Source organism: Dermacentor albipictus, chromosome 4 (genome assembly GCF_038994185.2).
Source record: "Dermacentor albipictus isolate Rhodes 1998 colony chromosome 4, USDA_Dalb.pri_finalv2, whole genome shotgun sequence".
NCBI classification, from domain to species: domain Eukaryota; kingdom Metazoa; phylum Arthropoda; class Arachnida; order Ixodida; family Ixodidae; genus Dermacentor; species Dermacentor albipictus.
The window spans coordinates 759,179-784,994 of NC_091824.1; the positions used below are offsets into that span (position 1 = coordinate 759,179).

The 25,816-nt window shown below is 48.5% G+C and overlaps 2 protein-coding genes across 4 annotated transcripts in view; one reads left to right on the forward strand and one right to left on the reverse strand.

Annotated features, from left to right (window-relative positions):
- LOC135896267 (carboxypeptidase N subunit 2-like) overlaps positions 1-13,248 on the forward strand; it is a 217,762-nt gene extending 204,514 nt beyond the window's left edge. For all 3 annotated transcript variants that reach the window (XR_011513788.1, XM_065424622.2, XM_065424618.2), the window contains one exon: positions 7,661-13,248. Coding sequence is in view for 2 of the 3 variants with exons in the window: in XM_065424622.2 (XP_065280694.1) it covers positions 7,661-7,776 (116 nt within the window). In the remaining variant the exon portion in view is untranslated. The remainder of the gene's footprint in view (positions 1-7,660) is intronic.
- Positions 13,249-13,836: 588 nt separating this feature from the next.
- The window catches only part of mRpL32 (mitochondrial ribosomal protein L32), a 149,457-nt gene continuing 137,477 nt past the window's right edge, over positions 13,837-25,816 (reverse strand). The window contains exon 3 of the mRNA XM_065424628.1: positions 13,837-14,092. Within this exon, the coding sequence (XP_065280700.1) occupies positions 13,893-14,092 (200 nt within the window). The 3' untranslated portion in view covers positions 13,837-13,892. The remainder of the gene's footprint in view (positions 14,093-25,816) is intronic.

The window sequence follows — 25,816 nt, forward strand, 5'->3', positions numbered from 1 at the left end:
CAAACTATTTACTAAGGTAATCGCAAATAGTATCAGGAACACCTTAGACTTCTGTCAAGCAAAGGACCAAGCAGGATTCCGTAGAGGCTACTCAACTATAGACCATATTCCCACTATCAATCAGGTGATAGAGAAATGTGCGGAATATAACCAACCCTTATATATAGCTTTCATTGATTACGAGAAAGCGTTTGATTCTGTCGAAACTTCAGCAGTCATGGAGGCATTGCGGAATCAGGGTGCAGACGAGTCGTATGTAAGAATACTGAAAGATATCTATAGCGGCTCCACAGCCACCGTAGTCCTGCATAAAGAAAGCAACACAATCCCAATAAAGAAAGGCGTCAGGCAGGGAGATACGATCTCTCCAATGCTATTCAAAGCGTGGTTACAGGAGGTATTCAGAGACCTGGATTGGGAAGAATTGGGGATAAACGTTAATGGAGAATACCTCAGTAACTTGCGATTCGCTGATGATATTGCCTTGCTTACTACCTCACGGGACCAATTCCAATGCATGCTCACTGACCTGGAGAGGCAAAGCAGAAGAGTGGGTCTAAAAATTATTCAGCAGAAAACTAAAGTAATTTTTAACAGTCTCGGAAGAGAACAGCAATTTGCAATAGGTAGCGAGGCACTGGAAGTGGTAAGGGAACACATCTACTTAGGGCAGGTTGTGACGGCGGATCCGGATCATGAGACGGAAATAATCAAAAGAATAAGAATGGGCTGGGGTGCGTTTGGCAGGCATTCTCAGATCATGAACAGCAGGTTGCCATTATCCCTCAAGAGAAAAGTGTATAATAGCTGTGTCTTACCAGTACTCACCTACGGGGCAGAAACCTGGAGGCTTACGAAAAGGGTTCTACTCAAATTGAGGACGACGCAACGAGCTATGGAAAGAAGAATGATAGGTGTGACCTTAAGGGATAAGAAAAGAGCAGATTGGGTGAGGGAACAAACGCGAGTTAATGATATCTTAGTTGAAATCAAGAAAAAGAAATGGGCATGGGCAGGACATGTAATGAGGAGGGAAGATAACCGATGGTCATTAAGGGTTACGGGCTGGATTCTAAGGGAAGGGAAGCGTAGCAGGGTGCGGCAGAAAGTTAGGTGGGCGGATAAGATTAAGAAGTTTGCAGGGACGGCATGGCCGCCATCAGTACATGACCGGGGTTCTTGGAGAAGTATGGGAGAGGCCTTTGCCCTGCAGTGGGCGTAACTAGGCTGATGATGATGATGATGATTCTAGAATCTGGTCAAAATAATCCGTAAAATGTTTCGTGTTACCATTTGGGGGCGGTATGCCATTGAAATGATTTGATTTCGATTTTGTATTGTTAGAACTTCATAATCATCGGTAACGTCACTAAGGTTAGGCAGAATGTGGCACCTTTTGCACGCGAGAGTATAGATAGCAACACCGCCACCGCGTTTGTTAAATCTGTAAAGGAAAAACATTTCGTAACCAGGCAGCTGTAGCATCTTGCTATCAGATTGATACCAGATTTCGGTGAGCATAAAAACCGTAAATTCGAAAGAGAATTGTTTTTGAAGTAGAAAGATTTCGTCTTGCTTGTTGCCTACCGAGCAGGCGTTAAGGTGCAAAGCGGTTTCACAGTTTGGGTCATTAGCTTTACCTGTTGTGGTAGGGCTAATTCGTGATAAGTCATTTTTGTTTGTTTGTTTTGTGATCAAAGAGCAGAACGACGGCAGATTTCAATTACCAGGTGAGCTATGATCATCGCCTATTACTGGCTTTGCACGACTGCTTTCCAGCGAGAAGAGCTTGACAAGGTCACTCTCGCTGGCTATCGGCACAACCGCTGAGCCATCGGATTGCCTCATGATTATCTTTCCATTCTGTGACCACACAGACTTCCAGTGATGCTCATACTTTTTTTTAACAGCGAAAGCAAGCAGTTTCTTTTGTGCCGGGCAGAGGTGCTCATTGACGTATACAGGATCAGAATTTTCCAGTCCAATGTCAGCGTTTTTCAGCCTCATCTTGGCTTTCTGCAGGACAGTATCACGTTTGGCTCGAGACCGGAACTCAACTATAATATTTGACTTATTTGCTTTTCGTGTTGGTACCCGATGACAGGATTCAATGTCACATTCTTGAATTGACTCACTGATTGCATTTTCTATCGTTGAGACAATGTCAACCATAGATTCGCTGTCACTTTTGACGACTCCTTGTATTTCAAGGTTCGCCCTCCTTGAATATTGCTCGGACAGAACAAGTCGCTTGTCCAAATCGAGCACCTTCTTTCCAGACTGGTGTGCATTGATCGAAGCGTCTCATTTTCAGCAGCAAGGTTATTGCTTTTAGCGATTTCCACGTTTAGTTTTCCCTCAAGCTCTTTAATAGAGTCATGTGCAAACTCGAGGCTTTTAACTAAGCCTTCATTTTCACTCTTTAGTTCTCGAATTTCATTTCGCATTTCCCGCTCTATCCTTTCATGAAATAGCTTGATTTCAGCTTTGGTTTCTTCTTTGAACTTTGCGAAATCAAATTTCAAATCCTCTTTCATTTTTGCCACTTCCTTGCCAGTCATTTTAGAACTTGTGTCCCCTCCCCCTACAGCCAAAGAAACACACTCAATAAGTTGGCGAACTAAATAGCAAAAGTTGGCGAAACACTTGGCAGCAGCGACAAGCGACTAATAGCAATGCGTATAATGAATGGGCTCTTGTGCTTTCTCTCCAGAAAAGAGCTCTACGTTTATTAAGTTCAAGTTCATCTGTTGAAGCAAATCTTTTCGAAACATTTCATGTTCGCAATTTCTTTCATTTATTCAATTTCAGTTTGGCTCTTCACATTTTTTATAAAATCAAGCATGACTTTAACTCTTTTTCTAATACTTATAATTCAAGAAACGTTGCGTATGGTCTACGTTCCGTTGCCCTATCTACTGTAAGACCCAGAACAAATTATGGTAAACAAACAACCGATTATCAAATTATAACATTGTGTAATGCCTACCAGTCTCTTACTCAGATTGCTTTAGAAAGTTATAGTGTGTCTGTATTTAAGAAAAAACTGACGATTATTTCCCCCCCCCCGGTTAAATTTCAGCTAATTCTGTATACTTGTTTTGTTTTGTATAATTCTGTATAATGTTTTATTGTTAATTGATATTTATTATTGTCTATCATTAACTATTTTTCTATTGTGATCATGTTTGCTCATTTGTTTTTTCTTTTTTTTGTCCATGCGGCCCCCGTTTCCGTGATGTGTGATCGGGGTGTAGGCCTTGTCAGGAGGTATGCTTGGTCTACCTCCTTTAGCCTCACCTCGAGGGCATATTGCATATAATATGGCCAAATAAACATACTACTACTACTACTACTACTACTTTGCACTAACCTGCTATGAAGGCAAGACGAGATTAGGGTGCTTCCAACGCGCTCGTCGCTACTGCCAAATGCCGCAAAAGTGGACGAAGGTACCTCTTTTGCAAGTGTGAAAGGTCACGTGAGAGCCAAAGTAGCAGGTCAATGCGCAGCCGACGGTGGCGCCTTCCCGAACCAGGTGGGTCCAGCTAAAACCCCTCCATACACGTTTCCGCCGACCAGGTTAGGTACTGCCAACCTGCCCTCCTCCTCCTCCTCCACGCTCCTCTCCCACTCACCCCTTAGCTTCCGGCGGCAAGCGGAACTTACGTAGCTGCAGCTTCCTGTTACGAGTGGAAGTGACGCTTTGTTTTTTAGCGTTGTTTACTTTCGCGTCGCTGGAAAGGCTTTAATTCCACGAGCTGCGGTTGAAACTGTGAATGCGATTCCATCGAAGAACCACCGCCTACTGTAACCAGCGATCTGCTCGTGTTCGCTGCTTCGCGTCAACCTGCAACGGGTTGTGGCACGAGCGACGACGTATAGTGGAATGTAGCGCCTAGGCGCTTGGAGACCACTGCCGTTTTTCGTGCATTTGGAAAACAGCGACCGCGAACTACTAGTTCAGCGGAATAGAGAGCATGTCCCCTTTGCATGGTGACTGCCACAGCTCTGCTAAGCACGCGCCGGCGTCTCACCACCGTCAAACGGCAGTCAACGCGGAAATTCCCGCAGCGCAACTCCAGGAAGCGCAAACGCCGGAACCGGAAATTTTTAAACCGGAAATGCCGGAACCGGAAATACCGGAACCGGATTTGGTGTGAGGGGAAAAGGCGGTGCACAACAAAGGTTGTCGCTACTTAAGAAAGCGACGGTGGCGCGTGGATGTAGGGGCTTTAGGTCCAGCGTAGTCCGTGTTTTCACAGCGGCAGGCTACAGGATGAATCAAGGCTGGCGCCCAGTGCGGCTGCGTGGGTGTTTTCAGACTGGGATACATAGCGCAAAAAATTACACAGGGACAAGCAGAACACAGGACGAGCGCTATCCTGTGTTCTGCTTGTCCCTGTGTAATTTTTTGCGCTATGTATCCCAGTCTGAATGCATCCCACCAATACGCCCAAACTTCTTCCCAGCGTGGGTGTTCCCTGCGATGAAGGCAAGACGAGATTAGGGTGCTTCCGTATGATAGTATTTGTGTCTTTTGACAGGCGTTTGCACGCACATGTTCCACATTTTCTGTCCGGCCGTGCTACCCGTGCAAAACATAATCGTATTTGCTATTATTCGTGTTTTCTTGGGCTTTTTGCACGCAAGTTTTCCGCATAGTCTGTCCGGCCACGTTGCCGGTGCGAAGTTCGGATTCATATTTGATAGTATTCGAGCTTTTTCTCGTGCTCTTGCACGGAAGTGTTCCGCATGCAGTCTCTCCGACAGCACTGCCAGTGCAAAACACATCCATATCTGTGCTTTTTCTAAAGCTCTTGCATGCACATGTTCCACATACAGTCCCTCAGGCTGCCCTGCCGGTGCTAAGCCTGCATTCGTATTTGTTAGTATTCGTGTTCTTTGGCGGGCTCTTTCACGCAGGTGTTCCTCGCATTTGTATCAAAGCGGCCACATTTAGTACATGACCGGGGTTGTTGGAGAAATATGGGAGAGGCCTTTGCCCTGCAGTGGCCGTAACCAGGCTGATGATGATGATGCAACAAGTTGGCAGGGACAAATAGAGTAGAGACAAAAAAAAAGAACGCCAGGCCGAAGTGCTAGGCTAATTGGTTCTGCATGTATTTTTCATCAAAGCGGTCAAGAAATTGACTCGAACCGGCAATGTAGACATGCCAAGACATGCAAAGTAGACTGCCACTTCGAAGCGCTGTGGAAGAACTGGTGGGCTAGTTGCTTATGCATCTCTATCTGATCACAACACACAATAAATTGACAGGAATCTACGTAGTAGACATTACAAAGCGCTGTGGACGAATTAGTGGGAGGGCTAGTTGTGCTGTCTGATCACAGCACACTAAATTGACTGGGACGAACATAGTAGACGGCTTAATGCAGTGTAAGGCTGAAGTGGTGGGTTAGTTGATTGTGCATGTATTTTTTATTAAGGCGCACAAGAATTTGACAGGAACCGAAAGAGTAGACACCAAAACGCGCGTTGGACGAAGTGGTGGACTAGTTGGTTATCAATGTCTGTTTAGTCACAGCGCACTATGAATTGACAGGGACTGGCAGAGTAGACACCACAAAGCGCTGTGGACGAACTGGTGGGATAGTTGGTTATTCATGTCTATTTGAACGCAGTGCTTAATAAATTGACAAGGAATGACAGAGTAGGCGCTACAACGCGCTATGGAGGAAGTGGTGGGTTGGAATATTATGAATGTCTGTTTAGTCAGAGTGCAAAAAAAAAAAATCACAGAGATCGACAAGTAGACACAAAAGTGCTGTGGACGAATTAGTGGGCTAGTTGGTTATGCATGCCTTTTTATTCATAGGACGAAATAAATTGATAGGAAACTGCAGAGTAGGCACTGCAAAGCGCTATGGATGAAGTGGTGGGCTGGAATGTTATGCGTGTCTATTTGGTATGCACGTCCATTTTGTCTATTTGGTTGTATGTGCTGTTGCCGCATGGCGGCATAATCTTAAGTAATGCCCGCGATTTCACCCCTTACAGACGAAGAGTTGGCTGCATTGTTTTGCATTACAACCACCACTCGATCCTGGTACATGATAAGGAATTCAACTTTATTGATAGTTTTTTTTATATTTTAACGTTGTCTTCGAAAGATTTAACTATATGATCCTTGACATACATGCGCAACCCTCCTACTCTATTTTCTGTCTGCATATATTTGTTTCCCATCAATAAAATTATTCAGTTGTAAGTGCCTTGTCCGGTCTTCCCTCTTTGCGCTGGTCTTTGTGCGCTTTTATAGTTTCAAGATGCAAGTAAATCAACTAGCCCAGTAGTACATTCTGGTACACTCGGCAGCTCGCGCGACCTGCCGCCCGACGCCGTGGCTGGCGTCGCTTTCTCGCCACTAAGATGGCCACACGCTTTGCGAATACAACCCCAAGGCTGGCTCTCTTGTGCGAGACCCCAGGCGCATGTGAGGAGTCACTGTCTGGGTGCTTGTGGCACTGTGGCTCAAATCGCCACAGCCATGGCCAAAAAAGCTCTGGAGGTCTGCCAGTACACTTATCAGGCATATCGGTGATTGTACTGTGACAGGAGACAGCGGGTTTAGGTGCGCATAATTCGGGAATACGTACTGTGTGCCGTGACTATTGCCCCTTCCCACGCTTGTTAAGCTTCACCGCATTACATTATGTATGTTTCACCGCACAACATTTCTGTGCTGAGGCAAAGCTGCCAGTCTGGAACCGGCATTATGCGAAGCACTGTGCTTTTTATTAGGCTTCGAAGCCAATCGCGAGGATTACAGAGGCGGAATCAGTGCCGTTGCTGGCAGCAGCGAATTCTTTCAATGAAAAACACGGCACCGTACGGCAACAAGGTCAATAGCGAACGTCGAAGCAGCTAGGCGTCGCGTTGCCGCGGTGGTGGCTACGACTGCCAGCGGATGTGTGTGCTCTCGAGAGCGCCGGTTCAAGCCGGCGAGATGATCAATACGGCGGTATTGGCTTGAATGCCTTATGGACCTGCGGTCACGGCAAGAAAGGCAGGAAAATCGGACGGCAAAGGGTACTTGCGCCGGAAATTTCAGATGTTCTTACACATTGATTCTATGGGGTACATGGTGGTGCCGAGAAGCCATTCTCATTGTTGGGCATGTCCTGAAATTCGGGCGGCCGGAAACTCGATCGTTAACTGTGCAATGGCAACTCCTCCAACCGACGACACGGCGTCAAAGACAATTCATTACGATTCCTCTATTTTACTCGAGCCAGCGTTAGGGTAACTTTCGTTCCTTTTAATGAAATGACAGCTTATTTTCCCTGATAGCACAAATTCCCTGAGTATTTCCAGGCTATTAAAAAAACCTGAAAATTTCCGGTTGGTAGACACTCCGCTGCTGCCTGCCTGGACTGCCTGCTGCACGCCTGGACTATAGATGGCTGCCTAACTGCATCCTGCACGCCTTTGATATCACTGGCTTCCTGCCTGTATGCCCTGCTGCTCGCCTTGATCAGGTCTGGCTGCCTGCCTAGGCTGCCTGATGCAAATAAAGACGGTGCCCCGAGCACGAGCGGCTGCAACGGTCGCTGCTCCCTCAGTTGCTGCCAGGTGGCGAACGAGTCAGACGTCCGGGTCTAATTCCCGCCGTTGTCTACTACACTGTTTACCTAGACTGCCTGCTGTCCACCTGGAGTACCTGCTGCCCGCCTAGACTGCCTGCTGCATTCCTGGACTGCCTGCGGCCTGTCCGGACTTCCTATGCTGAACTGAAAGCCTGGACTGCCTGATGCCCGCCTGAACCATCTGCTGCTTGCCTGAACCACCTGCTGCCCGCCTGAACTGCCTGCTAGGACTGTCTGCTGCCCGCCTAGACTGCCTGGTTCCTGCCAGGAATGTCTGCTGCATGCTTGAACTACCTCCTGGCTATCTGGACTACCTGCTAGCTGCCTGCTGCTCAGCTGCTACCTGCTGCCGGCCTGCTGGCTGCCTGGTACCCGCCTGGACTGCCTGCTGCCCATCTAGACTGCCTGCCTGGACTGCCTGATGCCGGCTTGGACTACGCCTGCTGCCCACCTGGACAGCCTGCTTGGACTGCCTGCTGCTCGCCTAGGTCACCTGCTTCCTGGACGGCCTCCTGCCTTCGTGGACTTCCTGCTGGCTGCCTACCTGCCTGGACTAAAGACTTGACTTGCTCCTAAACAAAGCTGCTACACTTATAGTCGGAGATCATTCAGATTATCCAATCATATGCTACACCAACAGTTTCCTAGTGTACCTTGTTCTCTTACTGTTGAATGCCAGTAACTCCTGACTTGCCTTTTCTGCCAATCCTGTATCACAACTATGTCACTTACACAGCAGCATAAAAACCAGCTCAAAAGATATTTTGGCGAAAAAGATAAAATTGCTTGCCTGTAAATCACTTCGGCAGTCAGAACTGGGAAACGCATCGACCATCTGGAGCCCACATTGAACATATCAAAACTGACTTGACGCTGTTCAGAACCGTGCTACTAGGTTCACTCAATATTCATATGAAGTCGGTATTTCTGTACTGAAAGCCAAATCGGGATGAACACATCTAATTGCCGACGCATTGCTAGTTTCGTACTCTATCAGGTTTTCTCAGCACTCATCATGTGCCTTACATCATTCCCGGGAAAACACGGGGAAGGCGGGAGATGGAAATTCAAGACGATGAGCGAAACGAGAACAAGGTGAAAGCAGGAGCCTTTAAAGTCAATGTTTCGACAAGTGGACATTTCTTCAAGGCGACATATGCTTTCCTCGCCACAATATATATAGGTGGGGTTCTTCGAAAGAGGAGAGGGCCTAAGGCGGGTGGGTGCGGCAACGAGTGAAGGTGTGTTAGCGTGTCGAATTGAGAATAAAGGAGTGCTGTGCGCAAGGCCAGGGACACCGCCGTCTCTCAATCACGTGTCAACGCCCGTGTGTCAGCCGGCGTGTCCACAGCGTGCACAGCAGCCCTCTATTACCTGTTTTACCGATGCTCATAAAAGAAGGAAAATACTGAAATGTTATAAATAAATTAAGGGAGGAAAAAGGAGAGAAAGAGGAAAAAAGAAAAAAAGAAAAGGAAAACGCTAAGAAACCAAACTAAGTCTTGTGGCCTATAGCTTGAAATTTAGCACAGCGAATACATTCTAAAGCTCCCTTTACAATGTTTATGCCTATTGCTCGCAATGTCTTGAACTTATACGGATAAAGTACGATTCTCTGAATTTTTTTTTCCCCATTCAGAGCGGACATCGGAGTGTAAGATGCAGAGTTTAAATCCGTCAAGGTTATGACCTGGTTGGTTGAAACGCTTTGCGACAGCTTTGGGCAGCTTTTTAGTTGTGTCCGCGCGATGTCCGTTTAATCTGACGTTCATTGATTGTCCTGTTTCACCGATATATGGTTTCTTACAGAAGAAACATTCAAGCATATAAATAACATCCGAACTTGCACAAGAAAAACTATATTTGACTTCATGTGTATAACTATTTGCAGTGCTTTTAATTTGAATGTCACTTTGAAGGTGTCTGCAAGGTTTGCGCCTGGGGCGACAACATGCTTTTATTACGGGGGAATCCTTCTGGCTGACTTTTGCGTGCACTAACATGTCTTTAATGTTCCTGTTGCGACGATAGGTAAACCTAGGTACATGTGGGGACGCTTTTCTCAGACGCTCGTTATTCAAAAGCGCTTTTTGTTGGGCTAGTTGGTAGCTGTTTACTATAAAATATGAGTACATCAAATAAACGGACACACAAGACAACATGACAGGGCGCCACTCGCAACTGCTTTATTCACAGAACGCAGGCACATATACACCTACAGTCAACGCATGCGCAGAAACTTACATTCACGCATCTAATCAAACATTCTGGTTGAAGCCTATCACATAGGCAAGAAAGGCAGCTTCTGCGTTAGCGAAACTTCGTTATCATTATTTATCATTATATAAGGCCTAGGTTTCTTGAGCGTTGTGTATGATGACTGTTTCATTAAATGCGTGCTTGTAAGTTTGCTCTGAGCGTATGCGTTGTCTGACGGTACACATGTGTCTGCATTCTGTGAATAAAGCAGTTGCGAGTGGCACCTTGTCCCATTCTCTTCTCTTGTGTGTCCGTTTATTTGGCGTCTTTTATTTTATAATGAACAGCTCGTTACTTGACAATATTGGGTGGTACTTTCGTAGGATGTTTATGTTTGGGAGTGCATTAAAACATTTTGTTATAAAGGCCGGCGGTCTGTCAGATTCCGGTGTAGGCTGTTCCTTCGCCAATTCCGACTGTCTCTCCAATCTTGACGCGACATCATAAGCTCTATCGAGAGCAACTTGGGGATAGCTCCTTTCTGCTGGAGTTGTTTTAAGGTCATACTGGTTGTGGATATAATCGTTGTCTTCACTGCAGATTCTTATTCGTTTCGCTTGTCCAACAAAAATTCCTTGCTTGCAGTGTCGCGGGTGCTGACTGTTGTAGTCTAAATATTGCTGGCTATCCGTAGGTTTCCGGCAAAGCGTCGTTCTCAGTTTTCCGTTTTCTACGTAGACCGTCGTGTCCAGGAACTTGATCTGACTAGGAGAGTGGTGAGCAGTAAATTCAATGCTCGGGTGAAAGCGATTGAAATGTCTAATTAAGTCGGTTAACGCGCTTGTGCCGTGTTCCCATATTATAAATATTTCGTCAATGTAACGAAGATATGTGTGGAGTTTTAGTTGGTAGGATTTCAACAGGTCTGCTTCAAGCTGTCCCATGAAAATGTTCGCATACGTGGGAGCGAATGGTGTTCCCATGCTAGTGCTGAAAGTTTGCAGGTAGCGAATAGAATCGAATTCGAAATAGTTGAGCGTGAGAACTAACCTAAGGATCGACAGGTAAACTTCTGGAGCGTGCGCTTGGGAATTGATTGCAAGGGATTTAGAAACGGCTTCAATTCCTTCACTCATAGGTATGTTAGTGTAAAGGACAGAAACAACCAAAGTGACTAGAACAGCGCGGTCGGAAAGGATTTAGTTGCCGTTGATGCCGCCGATAATTCGAAGGAAGTGCAGCGGGTCTTGAACAAAAATGGGGGGGAGGGGGATGTTTGGCAGCTGGTGATTTAAGAATTCAGATAGCGACTCAGTAAGTATGTTGTTATTAGACACAATAGGCCGACCTGGGATTTCTGCTGTAAATATTTCTTCGACCGGAACATTATGTATTTTAGGAAGAAGATAAAAGCGGGCTGCTTTTTTGTTCTCGGGCATCAGGAAGCGATATTCAGATTGCGTGATTAGTTCCCTGTACAGAAGCTCCGCTGTTGTGTGTTTCACAGTATTGTTGTAATCTGAAGTTGGGTTAGAGTCGAGTTTTCTGTAATGGGTGTGGTTGCTCAGTTGTTTGGTGGCCTCATTCTGGTACTATTCTATAGGCGAGATTACGATACTGCCGCCTTTGTGTGCTGGCTTTATTGCAATATCATTCCTTTTCGCAAGTTCTTTAAGGATTTGGTATTGAGCGGGCACAAATTTTTTGCGTTTCTGGCAATGCCGCGCTGATAAAAATTTCCTTTGATATCAGCTTTACGTATAAATCCAGGTCTGGGCACTGTTCGGTTTCCGTTGTCTATGTGCTAGGTGGGCTAAGAGAGCCTCTAGCTTCCTTCCCTACGTCTGGCCTATCGAAAAAGAACTCCTTGATGCGCATGCGACTTGAAAACTCTGTTATATTTTTGTGGAGTTCGTATTCGTTTACTGCGTTGTTCGTCGCACATAACGTCAGACCACGTTTCATGAGATAACTACCTCGGGGCTCAGACTCTCGGATATGTCTACTACATTGCTGCAGTGCTCTGGATGCTCGCCTGTAGGACTATCGGGGGAGCTACGTGCTGCAGGGGTTACATAAGTTTTTTTGGGTGGATCTGCAGCTCTAGTATCCTTGTGCTCGTATTTCGTAATTTTTCCTTACTAGTTTGGACGAATTGTTCAAACAAGGGAGGAAAAGTTCTCTTCGGTTGAGATAAATTTATGCTGTCGAGTTCATCAGCAATTATAAGTTGGTCCTTGCAGAGTTCTGTCCTAGAAAATCCATCGCTCTCTCTTATTGATATTCTCGAAGCACTCCACTTCAATAACAGCCAGGAGTTTAAAGAACCGAGGGCACATCTAACCTTAATTCTGCGACCTTTTGGGATTTTCTTGTTTAATGCAGCTAGTGTAAGGTTTTAGGTGAAATCTGTCATTTGTTTGTTTGGCGGCGAGTTTGAGGGATTGGAGGAAAGGGCAAGATTTGTTGTTGCCTGTGCTATCCCTAGTGCGTGGTAGTCGCTTCTGTTTGGTTCGGGCAGACCTCCGGCCCAAACATCTTCAGGTGGCGTCTTTTTACGCTTTTCTTGTGCAGGCCTGCACCTATGTCTGTCTGTGTATCTGTCTGTGTATCGGTCTGCTTATTAGTGTAGCTGTTTGTGTGAAGGCTTCGAGGCTGGTTGTGGACTTCCGTATGAGCGGGTGTTGTAAGGGTGGTGTTGGTTCCACGTCCACCGTCTGTATAGATGCTTCTTGGGTTCTAACTTTGGTGGAATGCGCGTGCGAGCTGCTGTTTAAAATTTCAGGCGCGTGTTTCTGTGTTGAAGCTAACTGGGATGCAGGATTTATTGGTGTTGTTGGTTGCATCGATTTAAGAGTTCCTGAGTCTATACTTGATGTTGTTAGCCATTGCCTTGAGGCAATGGCTAACATCAACAACAATGCCTAACAGAATGTCCAGAAGAAAATCATTGACCTTACATGTCCCTAGTGCGTGGGCTAGGAGTGTCTCCGATTGTTGAGTAAGTGGCCTGTGTTTGGTTACGATACTGGTAAGTACTGTTGTCAGGGTGATTTCTGCGTTTGGTCTGTTGGGTGTGCAAATCATGTATGAGCGTTTTCATGGCCTTAACTGTGTTGTCAACGGTGTCGGGGTTAAGGTAATTTGTCTCGCAGTGAATGACGGAATGTGTGATGTGCTGTGGTGCTGCGGCAATGAGGTCTCGGATGGTGTGTTGAGGCGCCGCTCTTAAAGCTAGTGTGTTGAGTGTTGGCCTGGTTGAAAGTGTTCGTGCATGTACTTGTAGTGTCTGTCTAATTAGTGTTCCGTGTGACAAGGAAAGCAGAGGGCGCTCACCTTGTTCCTTCATCTTCCGTCGGTAGAAATCCAGGGACAACACAGTGAACGCGGGAGATGGAAATTCAAGACGATGAGCGAAACGAGAACAAGGTGAAAGCAGGAGCTCCAGCTTTCACCTTGTTCTCCTTTCGCTCATCGCCTTACATCATTCCTGCAGCACACATCTCTCAAACATGAGCAGCAAGACACATGGCCGCACAGCTCATCCCTCCCCCCTCATTCATTCATTCGACCTGCCAAATACTGGAATGGCCTCACTGCGGACACTGTTGCCATAACTTGTCCATCCTTGTTCGAACAGCGTTACTGATCCCTCTGGATATAGCTAATCATGTGTACATGATGTGGAACACATGTGAAACACGCCCCTTATGTAATACCCCCTCCCTTTAACGGCAGTAAACTGAACTGCATAAAGTTGCAACATACCTTGCTTCCGTTGGTGATATGCATTGTCACTGCGTTTCAAGTGCGTATAATTAACCAACAGTATATTGTTCAAGTCAATTAAAATGATTGTGCCAAGATGCTGATAATGTGTGCTAAAAATTAGTGTGCTTACCATAAGTTAAATGCAGTGGACCAAGCTATCTTGTTCAATCATTACAACTTTTAATTTATGCTATTGATATTTCCCGTAGTACATTGTCGTCCATATAGCGGCCATTAGGGTAAATCAAAAGGAAAGAAAGCATACAGGCATATTTATTGAACTAGGAGTCTCCACTACTCTAGCATTCTGATCACGAAGAAGATTGCTTCATCAGGTTCTTGCTAAACCATGCTGGCCGTGGGCGGTCCACCTTAACCCGACGTCCTCCCTGCTTCTCTTCTCCCTGGTAGGCAATGACCACTTCCTCTTCCACTGGCTCCAGCTTTAGCTCCTTGGCAATGGTATCACGCAGCTGCTCAGTCTCCTGCTTCACCTTGCCATAGCAGTGGCCTGAAACACACAACAAACGTAACGTCACAAAGGGCCACCATTCCTGCTCAAAATTTGTTCTCAATGAACTGAGCATGTGTTGGTGGGCTAGCTGGTTAAGCATGATTACAATGAACAAGAATTCAAAGTCATCGAAGGTCATCAAAGTCATCGAAGGTCAAATCAGAGTAGCCTGACAGACCAATAGACACCACTTTGGCATAATACGTAATTCTGCGGAAACCGCAAGGTGGAGAGAAGGGATTACTAAAGAGAAGATGAGATATCAACCCAATCGTAGCAACTGCTACAAAGGAAACCCATGTTGTATTTACTGATGTATTCTTTTGCTGTTGCTAAATATGTTTCCATTGTTACCACCTGTATTTTAACCCCCCTACGATAATGCCGTACAGGCGATGTAGGTATACCGAATAAATAAATAAATAAATACGGGTTCCTCGAAAGAAAAGCCTCTCAGTTGAAAAATAAGAATTCGTCCTGGTCCGCGACTCGAACCTGGGACCATCGCCTTTTCGGGGCAGCCACTCAACCATCTGAGCTAACCAGACTCAGATAGCAGGGCGAAGTCGAATTCATCAACTCAAAGCAAAGGCAAGAGTTTGGCGTAATAGTTCTGCGGAAGCCCGCAAGGTGGAGAGAAGTAATAAAGGGAAAATGACACATCCACCTAATCGTAGCAATTGCTACAAAGGAAAGCCTTACGGGTTCCTCGAAAGAAAAGCCTCGCATTTGAAGAAATATGGTAGCACAGATGGTAGAGCGGCTGCCCCGGAAAGGCAGTGGTCCCGGGTTCGAGTCCCGGACTAGGACGGATTTTTCAACTGCGAGGCTTTTCTTTCGAGGAACCCGTATGGGTTTCCTCTGTAGCAAATGCCACAATTGGGTGGATGTCTCATTCTCCCTTGACTAAAGGACCACTTCGTTGCATGTAGCTACAATATATAAAGTTACATTAGATGTGACATTACATAACTAATGCTGACACGCCACTACTGCCAAGCCTGCCTTTGTTGAAGGCATCACTGCTATGAGCACAACAGTTCTCACTAGATCCAGTCCTGCTCAATATTACAACCGGGCTCGGTAAAGATACTTTGCGATTGTATTGTCACGTGGTGGTGACGTTGAACACAGTAGCAATACTGTGAACGACAAAACTAAGTTTTATTGGGCGAACTTGTGCCCAGAAAACCGCCTACAATTATAGCACAACGATAGTGGCGAACACGGTCGGCGATCGTCGAAAATCTGATCAACGGGTCAAGCGCGGAGGCTTTTATAGATCAGTCGTCGAATGTTTCAGATTAACCGCTAGGACCCGCGTGTCTTCCACAAAGTTCTACACTATTCGCGTCACGCATACATGCAATCAGGTTACACAAGTTGCGGTGAAAGACAGTGGACGGAACCATCCATAACATTCCAGAAACTTCTTTTACATGCACGCGCGTCCTGCGCTGTGCGATAACATTTGTTAGGCGGCGAAACGTGTCGCCCGATAAAGATAAGTACACGTGTCATTACCCCCCTCTTAAAAAGCATCGACCCGATGCTGCAAACAAACGAAACGAAAGTGGAGGTGCTGGGTAAGTCCGGTCATGAATTGTTCTTGCCGTGCAGATTTCAGTCGGCGTGATGAGGTGTCCTCCAGCGGTCCGAATTTGAGGGCCTTCCCATGCGGTCTTAACTTTCTTCAACTGGGTGGCGATGTGTCCACTTATTACTGAGTAATCAGCCCCTGTGTCCGCTAAGGCGGTAACTGCGTGGCCGTCGAGATGCACGTCGAGGTCGGTGGTTCTTTGTCTGGCGTTGCAGTTAAGTCTTGGCGTCGGATCACGGCTGCGTCGTGTTCAACTGAAGTTGGAACGTCGCGTCGTCAAGTCGTCTTTCGTCGGTGTAGTCTTGGCTTCCTGACTTCGTCGGGACGGCGGTGTGTCGTCATTAGGTCGTCGAGATGGTCTCTTCGTCGTCTTCGTCGGCGGCGGAGGATCTTCGTCAGTTCGACGAACAGCAACCGCACCTCCATCGGTTGCTGCTTTTAGTCTTCAGGATATGGGCTCGCAGAGCGGCCCCGGGCTGGGCCAGTGTATGGACGGCGCTGCGGCGACAGGTAGCGGTCTGGTGACGGCGACCGGGACGGCCGTCGAAGGCTCCACTGAGTAGCGGCGAGGTAGCCGCCGATGTCACGAGGGCGTTCACCTACCCGATGAAGCGGTGCGTTGACGGCGAACCCTCGCAATCCCAGGTCGCGGTATGGGCATCGGCGGTACACATGGCCGGCTTCCCCGCAGTGGTAGCAGAGCGGGCGGTGGTCAGGAGCGCGCCAAACGTCTGTCTTCCTCGGGTAGCTGCGTGGGGCGATGGGTTGGCGTGCTGGCGGCGGGGGTGGTGGTGGACGACGGAACTGTGTCGTCACTGGGCCCTGCCGTGGGCGGAGAGGGGGAACGTGACGGCGGGCTACAGCGGCGTATGTCATCGCTTGCGGCTGAGGCTGCGACGATTCAGGGGCTACTCCGAGTTGTTGGAGCTCCTCACGTACGGCGTCGGCAATCGAAGCCACTTGAGGCTGTGATGACGAGAACAGCTTCTGTAGCTCCTCTCGCACGACCGCTCGGATAGTCTCGCGTAGGTAGTCGGTGGCCAGTCACTGAACTCCGGCGAATCTTGTCGAGTTGGTGCGGCGGTTGAATTGCCGGTTCCGCATTTCCAGTGTCTTTTCGATGCTGGTGGCCTCGCGAAGAAACTCCTCGACAGTCTTCGGTGGGCTTCGTACCATACCGGGGAAAGTTTCTCCTTTACACCACGCATCAGTAGGCGGACTTTCTTCTCCTCGGACATTTCCTGGTCGGCATGGCGGAACAGGCGGCTCATTTCTTTCGTAAAGATGGCAACGTTCTCGTTAGGCAGTTGCACTCGGGCGTCCAGCATAGCTTCGGCCCTTTCCTTGCGCACGACCTTCGTAAAAGTGCGCAGGAAGCCTCTACAGAACAGGTCCCATGTTGCCATGGTCTACTCCCGGTTCTCATACCACGTTCTGGCGGCGCCTTCTAATGCGAAGTATACATACCGCAGCTTGTCGTCGGAGTCCCAGTTAAAATTCGCGATTCGTTCGTAGGTCTCCAGCCAGGATTCCGGGTCTTCAGTAGCTTCTCCATGAAAGGTCGGTGGGTCCCGAGGTTGTTGCAGGATAACGGGGGACGCTGAGGCAGCCATTGGGGTTGTCATGGCCACGATCTTCTTTGTCGTCTCGTAGCAGTCCGTGCTCTGGGAGTAGTCCTTGCAGTCGGCGGCTAGCACGCTGGTCTTGAGCGATGTTGGTTTTGTCCTCGGGCTTCGGGCTTGGATCGCGGCTTTGCGGGGGCGTTCGGTGCATGAACGCACAAGCACCTCCACCAGATGTCACGTGGTGGTGACGTTGAAGAACACAGTAGCAATACTGTGAACGACAAGACTAAGTTTTATTGGGCGAACCTGTGCCCACAATACAGGCTACAATTATAGCACAACGATAGTGGCGAACACGGTCGGCGATCGTCGAAAATCAGATCAGCGGGTCAAGCGCGTCGGCTTTTATAGGTCAGTCGTCGATTGTTCCAGAGTAATCGCTCGGACCCGCGCTTTCCACAAAGGTCTACATTATTCGCGTCGCGCACACATGCGATCAGATTACACAAGGTTCGGTCACAGACAGCAGATGGAAGCATCGATAACATTCCAGAAACTTCCGATACATGCAGGCGCGTCCTGCGATGTGCGATAACATTTGTTAGGCGGTGAAACGTGTCGCCCGATAAAGACAAACAAGTACAGGTGCCGATACCTCTCCCCACCCCCTCTTGAATAGCATCGACCCGATGCTGGAAACGAAATAAAGAAAACACCCGTAGCAAAGAGAACAACAAAATAAGTTCGTCAGCGTCGGTAAGATGGTTTAAGACGCACCACGTGGACCACGTTCCAACGTTCCAACTCCGGACAGGCCGCCAATGGAATATGAACCTGGCAACGTTTAACGCTAGAACGCTATCTAGTGAGGCGAGTCTAGCAGTGCTATTGGAGGAATTAGAGGACACTAAATGGGATATAATAGGGCTTAGTGAAGTTAGGAGGCCAAAAGAAGCATATACAGTGCTAAAAAGCGGGCACGTCCTGTGCTACAGGGGCTTAGCAGAGAGAAGAGAACTAGGAGTCGGATTCCTGATTAATAAGAATATAGCTGGTAACATACAGGAATTCTATAGCATTAACGAGAGGGTGGCAAGTCCTGTTGTGAAACTTAATAAGAGGTACAAAATGAAGATTGTACAAGTCTACGCCCCTACATCCAGTCATGATGACCAGGAAGTCGAAAGCTTCTATGAAGACGTGGAATCGGCGATGGGTAGAGTGAAAACTAAATACACTATACTAATGGGCGACTTTAATGCGAAGGTAGGCAAGAAGCAGGCTGGAGACAAGGCAGTGGGGGATTATGGAATAGGCGATAGGAATAGCAGGGGAGAGTTATTAGTAGAGTTTGCGGAACAGAATAACATGAGGATAATGAATACCTTCTTCCGCAAGCGGGATAGCCGAAAGTGGCGTGGAGGAGTCCGAACGGCGAGACTAGAAATGAAATAGACTTCATACTCTGCGGTAACCCTGGCATCATACAAGATGTGGACGTGCTCAGCAAAGTGCGCTGCGGTGACCACAGGATGGTAAGAACTCGAATTAGCGTAGACCTGAGGAGGGAACGGAAGAAACTAGTACACAAGAAGCCGATTAATGAGTTGGCGGTAAGAGGGAAAATAGAAGAATTCCAGATCAAGCTACAGAACAGGTATTCAGCTTTAACTCAGGAAGAGGACCTTAGTGTTGAAACGATGAACGACAATCTTGTGGGCATCATTAAGGAGTGTGAAATGGAAGTCGGTGGTAACTCCATTAGACAGGGTACGAGCAAACTATCGCAGGAGACGAAAGATCTGATCAAGAAACGCCAATGTATGAAAGCCTCTAACACTACAGCTAGAATAGAACTGGCAGAACTTTCGAAGTTAATCAACAAGCGTAAGACAGCTGACATAAGGAAGTATAATATGGATAGAATTGAACATGCTCTCAGGAACGGAGGAAGCCTAAAAACAGTGAAGAAGAAACTAGGAATCGGCAAGGATCAGATGTATGCGTTAAGAGACAAAGCTGGCAATATCATTACTAATATGGATGAGATAGTTCAAGTGGCTGAGGAGTTCTATAGAGATTTATACAGTACCAGTGGCAACCACGACGATAATGGAAGGGAAAATAGTATAGAGGAATTCGAAGTCCCAAAGGTAACGCCTGAAGAAGTAAAGAAAGCCTTGGGAGATATGCAAAGGGGGAAGGCAGCTGGGGAGGATCAGGTAACAGCAGATTTGTTGAAGGACGGTGGACAGATTGTTCTAGAGAAACTGGCCACCCTGTATACGCAATGCCTCATGACCTCGAGCGTACCGGAATCTTGGAAAAACGCTAACATAATCCTAATTCATAAGAAAGGAGACGCCAAAGACTTGAAAAATTATAGACCGATCAGCTTACTGTCCGTTGCCTACAAACTATTTACTAAGGTAATCGCAAATAGAATCAGGAACACCTTAGACTTCTGTCAAGCAAAGGACCAGGCAGGATTCCGTAAAGGCTACTCAACAATAGATCATATTCACACTATTAATCAGGTAATAGAGAAATGTGCGGAATATAACCAACCCTTATATATAGCTTTCATTGATTACGAGAAAGCGTTTGATTCTGTCGAAACCTCAGCAGTCATGGAGGCATTACGGAATCAGGGTGTAGACGAGCCGTATGTAAAAATACTGAAAGATATCTATAGCGGCTCCACAGCCACCATAGTCCTCCATAAAGCAAGCAACAAAATCCCAATAAAGAAAGGCGTCAGGCAGGGAGATACGATCTCTCCAATGCTATTCACAGCATGTTTACAGGAGGTATTCAGAGACCTGGATTGGGAAGAATTGGGGATAAAAGTTAATGGAGAGTACCTTAGTAACTTGCGATTCGCTGATGATATTGCCGTGCTTAGTAACTCAGGGGACCAATTGCAATGCGTGCTCACTGACCTGGAGAGGCAAAGCAGAAGAGTGGGTCTAAAAATTAATCTGCAGAAAACTAAAGTAATGTTTAACAGTCTCGGAAAACAACAGCAATTTACAATAGGCAGCGAGGCACTGGAAGTCGTAAGGGAATACACCTACTTGGGGCAGGTAGTTACGGCGGATCCGGATCATGAGACGGAAATAATTAGGAGAATAAGAATGGGCTGGGGTGCGTTTGGCAGGCATTCTCAGATCATGAACAGCAGGTTGCCATTATCCCTCAAGAGGAAAGTATACAACAGCTGTGTCTTACCAGTACTCACCTACGGGGCAGAAACCTGGAGGCTTACGAAAAGAGTTCTACTCAAATTGAGGACGACGCAACGAGCTATGGAAAGAAGAATGATAGGTGTAACGTTAAGGGATAAGAAAAGAGCAGATTGGGTGAGGGAACAAACGCGAGTTAATGACATCTTAGTTGAAATCAAGAAAAAGAAATGGGCATGGGCAGGACATGTAATGAGGAGGGAAGATAACCGATGGTCATTAAGGGTTACGGACTGGATTCCAAGGGAAGGGAAGCGTAGCAGGGGGCGGCAGAAAGTTAGGTGGGCGGATGAGATTAAGAAGTTTGCAGGGACGGCGTGGCCACAATTAGTACATGACCGGGGTCGTTGGAGAAATATGGGAGAGGCCTTTGCCCTGCAGTGGGCGTAACCAGGCTGATGATGATGATGATGACGTGGACCACTTCAGATCGGGCGCGGCGCCGCTGTGAATGCGAAATGCCGTCTGGCACGACCTCATAGTCCAGTGCGCTGTTTGATCCGCACCGATGGCACCGGCTGTAGGAACCTCAGTGCTGACGCCCGTTATTGCAACTGGGTCGCAAGCCCCAAGGGTAGCGTTGGCCTGGCGGCCTGGGGCACACTGGAAGCATCCGAAGGTCCCAGCAAAGCATGAGGCGACTGCTAACAGAACAACTTGTTTATTCTAGCATCGCAAAGAGCGGGCGGTCAGGTCGACCGAAGTAGAGAGACGGGAGAGCACGTTGCTCAACAGAAGAAATCGGAGCCTCTCTCCTGGCGTCCGGGGGCAGCTGCTCTTATACTCTCGGAGTTGAGAGCAAGAGGGAAGGTCACGGGACTACGTCACGTGACAGCGGCGACGGACGGACTGAGAGACACGTTGGAACAAGGAGGTGACGCATCAGACGGGCCGGCGCCGGTCAGACCTCCTCGCTTCACACTGGGGGAGCTCCTCTCCCCGGCTGCCGCGCTTTGACAAGCGTAGGCACACACACACACACGCACACACAAAGACACGTGGCACTGAACATGCCGGGACGCGCTCGGCGGGGCGCGCTCGCGGCCGCTCCGAACGGGCCAAAATGTCCGCCGCTTGGAACGAAGCTCCGGCGTACGTTGCATCCGCGCTGGCTTTACCGCGCGTCGTAGGCGAAACGTAACAGACCGCCCCGCCGGGGGAGGGAGATCCCGATGGTCAGGGGACTGCATCCGCTGTCCGGAGGGATGTCGCTCGATGATGCTCATAACCGAAGTCGGTCGTCCCTCGGCGTTTCTTGAGCGCAGCGCACCGAGAAGGCCTCGTTTTCACGTTCAGGTTCACACAGGACACTGCAATGTGACTTCAGGAGAGTTGCCATTTTTGTTCTCTTTCCCAGCAAGCGTTAGAACTGCGCCGAAACTCAGCCGCTCAGTCAGCAAGCACGGCACAACCCTCACTAAGCCATGCCAGGCTCTTTCCCCTTTTATACTACTGCCTAGTTCCTTACAGTAGTCTAGCAGCACTCAGAACGCGTCCACAAATGGGAAAATTGCACTAGAAAGCACATCATCACTTTGAAACACTACACAAAAGCAATATGTTAAAAATCCTGCCTCAGGAAGAAAAACATCAATAACAAACAATTTTGAGGCTGATTCCCACGTTAGGGGCTTCGACTTAAGCCATCGGCGTTACCGTTGAGACTCCCCTTTTTGTAACGCACCTCAAAAGAATATTGTTGCAAAGCGAGGCTCCAGCGCAGGAGGCGGCCATTTGTGAAAGAGATAGACTGCAGCCATTGGAGAGGGCAGTGATCCGTTTCGAAGCATGCGAAGCGGAGATCGCAGCGAGCGACCGTACACTAGCTCAGCCGGCGAAAACCCCGTAGCCGCATGCGGCGCGCTCCTCAATGCAAACATCACCCCAGGCAGAAACAGCTCCCAGTCAGTTTGTTGTTCAAACCACAATGCTCTCCACACGCGCTTCATGACGGAGAGGAGCTTCTCAAGGGAATTCGACTGTGGGTGGTACACTGAGCTGTGTAACAGCTTTACCCCGCACCTTTCGAGAAAGGCCGTCGTCAAAGCGCTAGTAAACACTGTGCCCTGATCTGATTGGATTTCCGCAGGAAAACCAACTCACGCAAATATGGACAGTAGTGCATTGACTATCTTAACTGAGCTGAGTTCTTTAAGCGGCACTGCTTCAGGGAACTTTGTCGCTGGGCAGATCACAGTCAAAATGTGTCTGTACCCCGTGGCTGTTACCGGCAGAGGTCCCACTGTATCAATAACGAGCCGTCTAAAAGGCTCCGTAATGATAGGTACCAACTTCAACGGCGCCCTCGATTTGTCCCCTGGTTTGCCCACACGCTGACAGGTGTCGCATGTCTTCACAAAGTGGTCTGCGTCCCGAAAACACCCTGGCCAATAGTACTCTTGCAAGAGACGGTCCTTAGTTTTCTTAACTCCTAGGTGTCCGGACCACGAACCCCCATGCGACAAGCGCAACAGATCCTGACGATAGCACTGAGGCACGATCAGCTGAATGAACTCCACTCCCCTGCGGTCTACATACTTCCGGTACAGGACCCCACCTCTTTCCACACAGCGAGCATTTTTCTTGGCGATACCTTCCTTGACAATGCAGCGTATCTTTTCTAGGCTGCCATCCTTCTTTTGCTCGGCTATCAAAGCCGACCGGCTGACTTTTAGCAACCTATTAAGTCCGTCTGACGTAGGCGCGATGAACAAATCTGCAGAGAGCTCTTCTAACTTTCCCGCATCGGGAATTTCCTCTCCAGTATCTGGTGCCTTTAACGCTACAGGCTCAATTTTATTCAGCTCGGGCGTGCTCTGAATATCAGCTTGCCGCGCCTCTGACCCTTTCTCATCGTTCGACAACGTCGGCCCCGCAACTACCGCCTTTGCAGCGAGCTCCCGAACCTTCGATCTGGTTAAGGCCTGAACGCTAGCCTCACCAAACAAAAGCCCCTTCTCGCGCAGGAGGTGATCGGACCTGTTCGAAAATAGGTACGGGTACTGGGGGGGGGCAGCATAGATGACACTGCCGCCTCCACCTCAAGTGCTCCGAAAGGTCCTTCAATAAGCACTTTTGCTACGGGCAGACACACGCTGTGAGCTTCCACAGCTTGCTTGATCCATGCGCACTCGCCCGTGAACATATTGGGTTCTACGTAAGAGGGGTGAACTACATCCATCGTAGCTGCGGAATCGCGAAGCACTCGGCACTCCTTCCCGTTCACGAGGAGGTCTCGCATGTAAGGCTCGAGAAGCTTCATGTTCTCGTCAGTGCTGCATAATGACAAAAACACTACTTTTGTTTTTGTTTCCGGACACTGCGCCGAAAAATGACCCGGCTTCTGGCACGTATAACAAACGCGCGCTTGCCTCGTCTCGAACCGCTTTCTGCGTTCGGCTTCGGCTGCCGCCGTCTCCTTACGTTCGGTCGGACTGCTTTCACTCGCATCCGCAGTACGTGTGTCCCCCTTTGCTCTCATGGGCGTGAACTTCGGCCTCTCGAACTTAGAGCCAAATTCACCCTTTTGACCGTCCTTAGCTCCGCGAGCCCGACGCGTCACAAACTCTTCGGCTAGCTCAGCGGCTCTAGCCACCGTACTAACGTCTGGCCTATCCAAGACCCAGTACCGCACGTTCTCAGGTAACCGACTATAAAACTGTTCCAGCCCGAAACACTGCAGAACTTTCTCGTGGTCACCAAACGCTTTCTCTTCTTTGAGCCACTCCTGCATGTTTGACATAAGCCTGTAGGCAAACTCTGTATACGACTCACTTTTGCCTTTCTCATTTTCTCGAAACTTCCGACGGAACGCCTCCGCGGACAGCCTGTACTTTTTTAGCAGACTCGATTTCACTTTGTCGAAATCCTCTGCCTCCTCTCTCTCCAAGCGAGCGACTACGTCGGCCGCCTCGCCGGGTAACAAAGTGAGCAAGCGCTGTGGCCACGTTTCCCGAGAGAACCCCTGCTTCTCGCACGTTCGCTCAAAGTTAACCAGGAACAAACCAATGTCCTCTCCAAGCTTAAACGGCCGCATCAGGTCAGTCATTTTAAACAATACTCGTTCTCCTGCACCGTGTGCCTGACTTCCATTACGAGCGCGTTCCATCTCCACCTCGAGACGCTTCATTTCCAAAGCGTGTTGACGGTCACGCTCTTCTTTTTCTTTCTCGTTTCGTTCTTTTCGTTCAAGCTCATCTCTCTCTCTCTGTTCTTTACGTTCAAGCTCATCTTTCTCTCTCTGTTCTTTACGTTCAAGCTCCTTTCTTTTTGCAGTCTCCCTCTCCTCAGTGGTCTCAAGGCATTCCGACAGCTCGTCATCCTCAGCTCCTAACTCAAGAATAACCCTTAGCAGTTCTGGTTTTCTGAGTTTGTCTGAGACATCCAGACCCAACTCTCTTGCAAGCTCCAACAATTTCGGTTTGCGCAACGACTTCAAATCCATGGCTGCTCTGAATGCTGCTTTCTCTACTGCCTACTATTGTCTTGCCGCAACTAACCCGGCAGCAACGACAACCACAATTACCAGCTCTGTTTCTGACACTAACAAAAGCCTGGCAAAACTCAGAAGAAGAAAGTCCCGCACTCACCAAACCTCGCAGCCAAGATTTCAGCGCAGTCGTTCCGCTGCAGGCAACCAGTCATCACACAGGGCTCGTTGCACTGCTCCCGGATGGTCGTTGTGCTGCTCAGCATACAGTCAACCGCATTTCTTCGCTGCTGGCCTCCGTTGTCGCGATCTCACCGCTGGCAACCAGATGTTTGAACCCCACCGATGGCACCGGCTGTAGGAACCTCAGTGCTGACGCCCGTTATTGCAACTGGGTCGCAAGCCCCAAAGGTAGCGTAGGCCTGGCGGCCTGGGGCACACTGGAAGCATCCGAAGGTCCCAGCAAAGCATGAGGCGACTGCTAACAGAACAACTTGTTTATTCTAGCATCGCAAAGAGCGGGCGGTCAGGTCGACCGAAGTAGAGAGACGGGAGAGCACGTTGCTCAACAGAAGAAATCGGAGCCTCTCTCCTGGCGTCCGGGGGCAGCTGCTCTTATACTCTCGGAGTTGAGAGCAAGAGGGAAGGTCACGGGACTACGTCACGTGACAGCGGCGACGGACGGACTGAGAGACACGTTGGAACAAGGAGGTGACGCATCAGACGGGCCGGCGCCGGTCAGACCTCCTCGCTTCACACTGGGGGAGCTCCTCTCCCCGGCTGCCGCGCTTTGACAACCGTAGGCACACACGCACACACAAAGACACGTGGCACTGAACATGCCGGGACGCGCTCGGCGGGGCGCGCTCGCGGCCGCTCCGA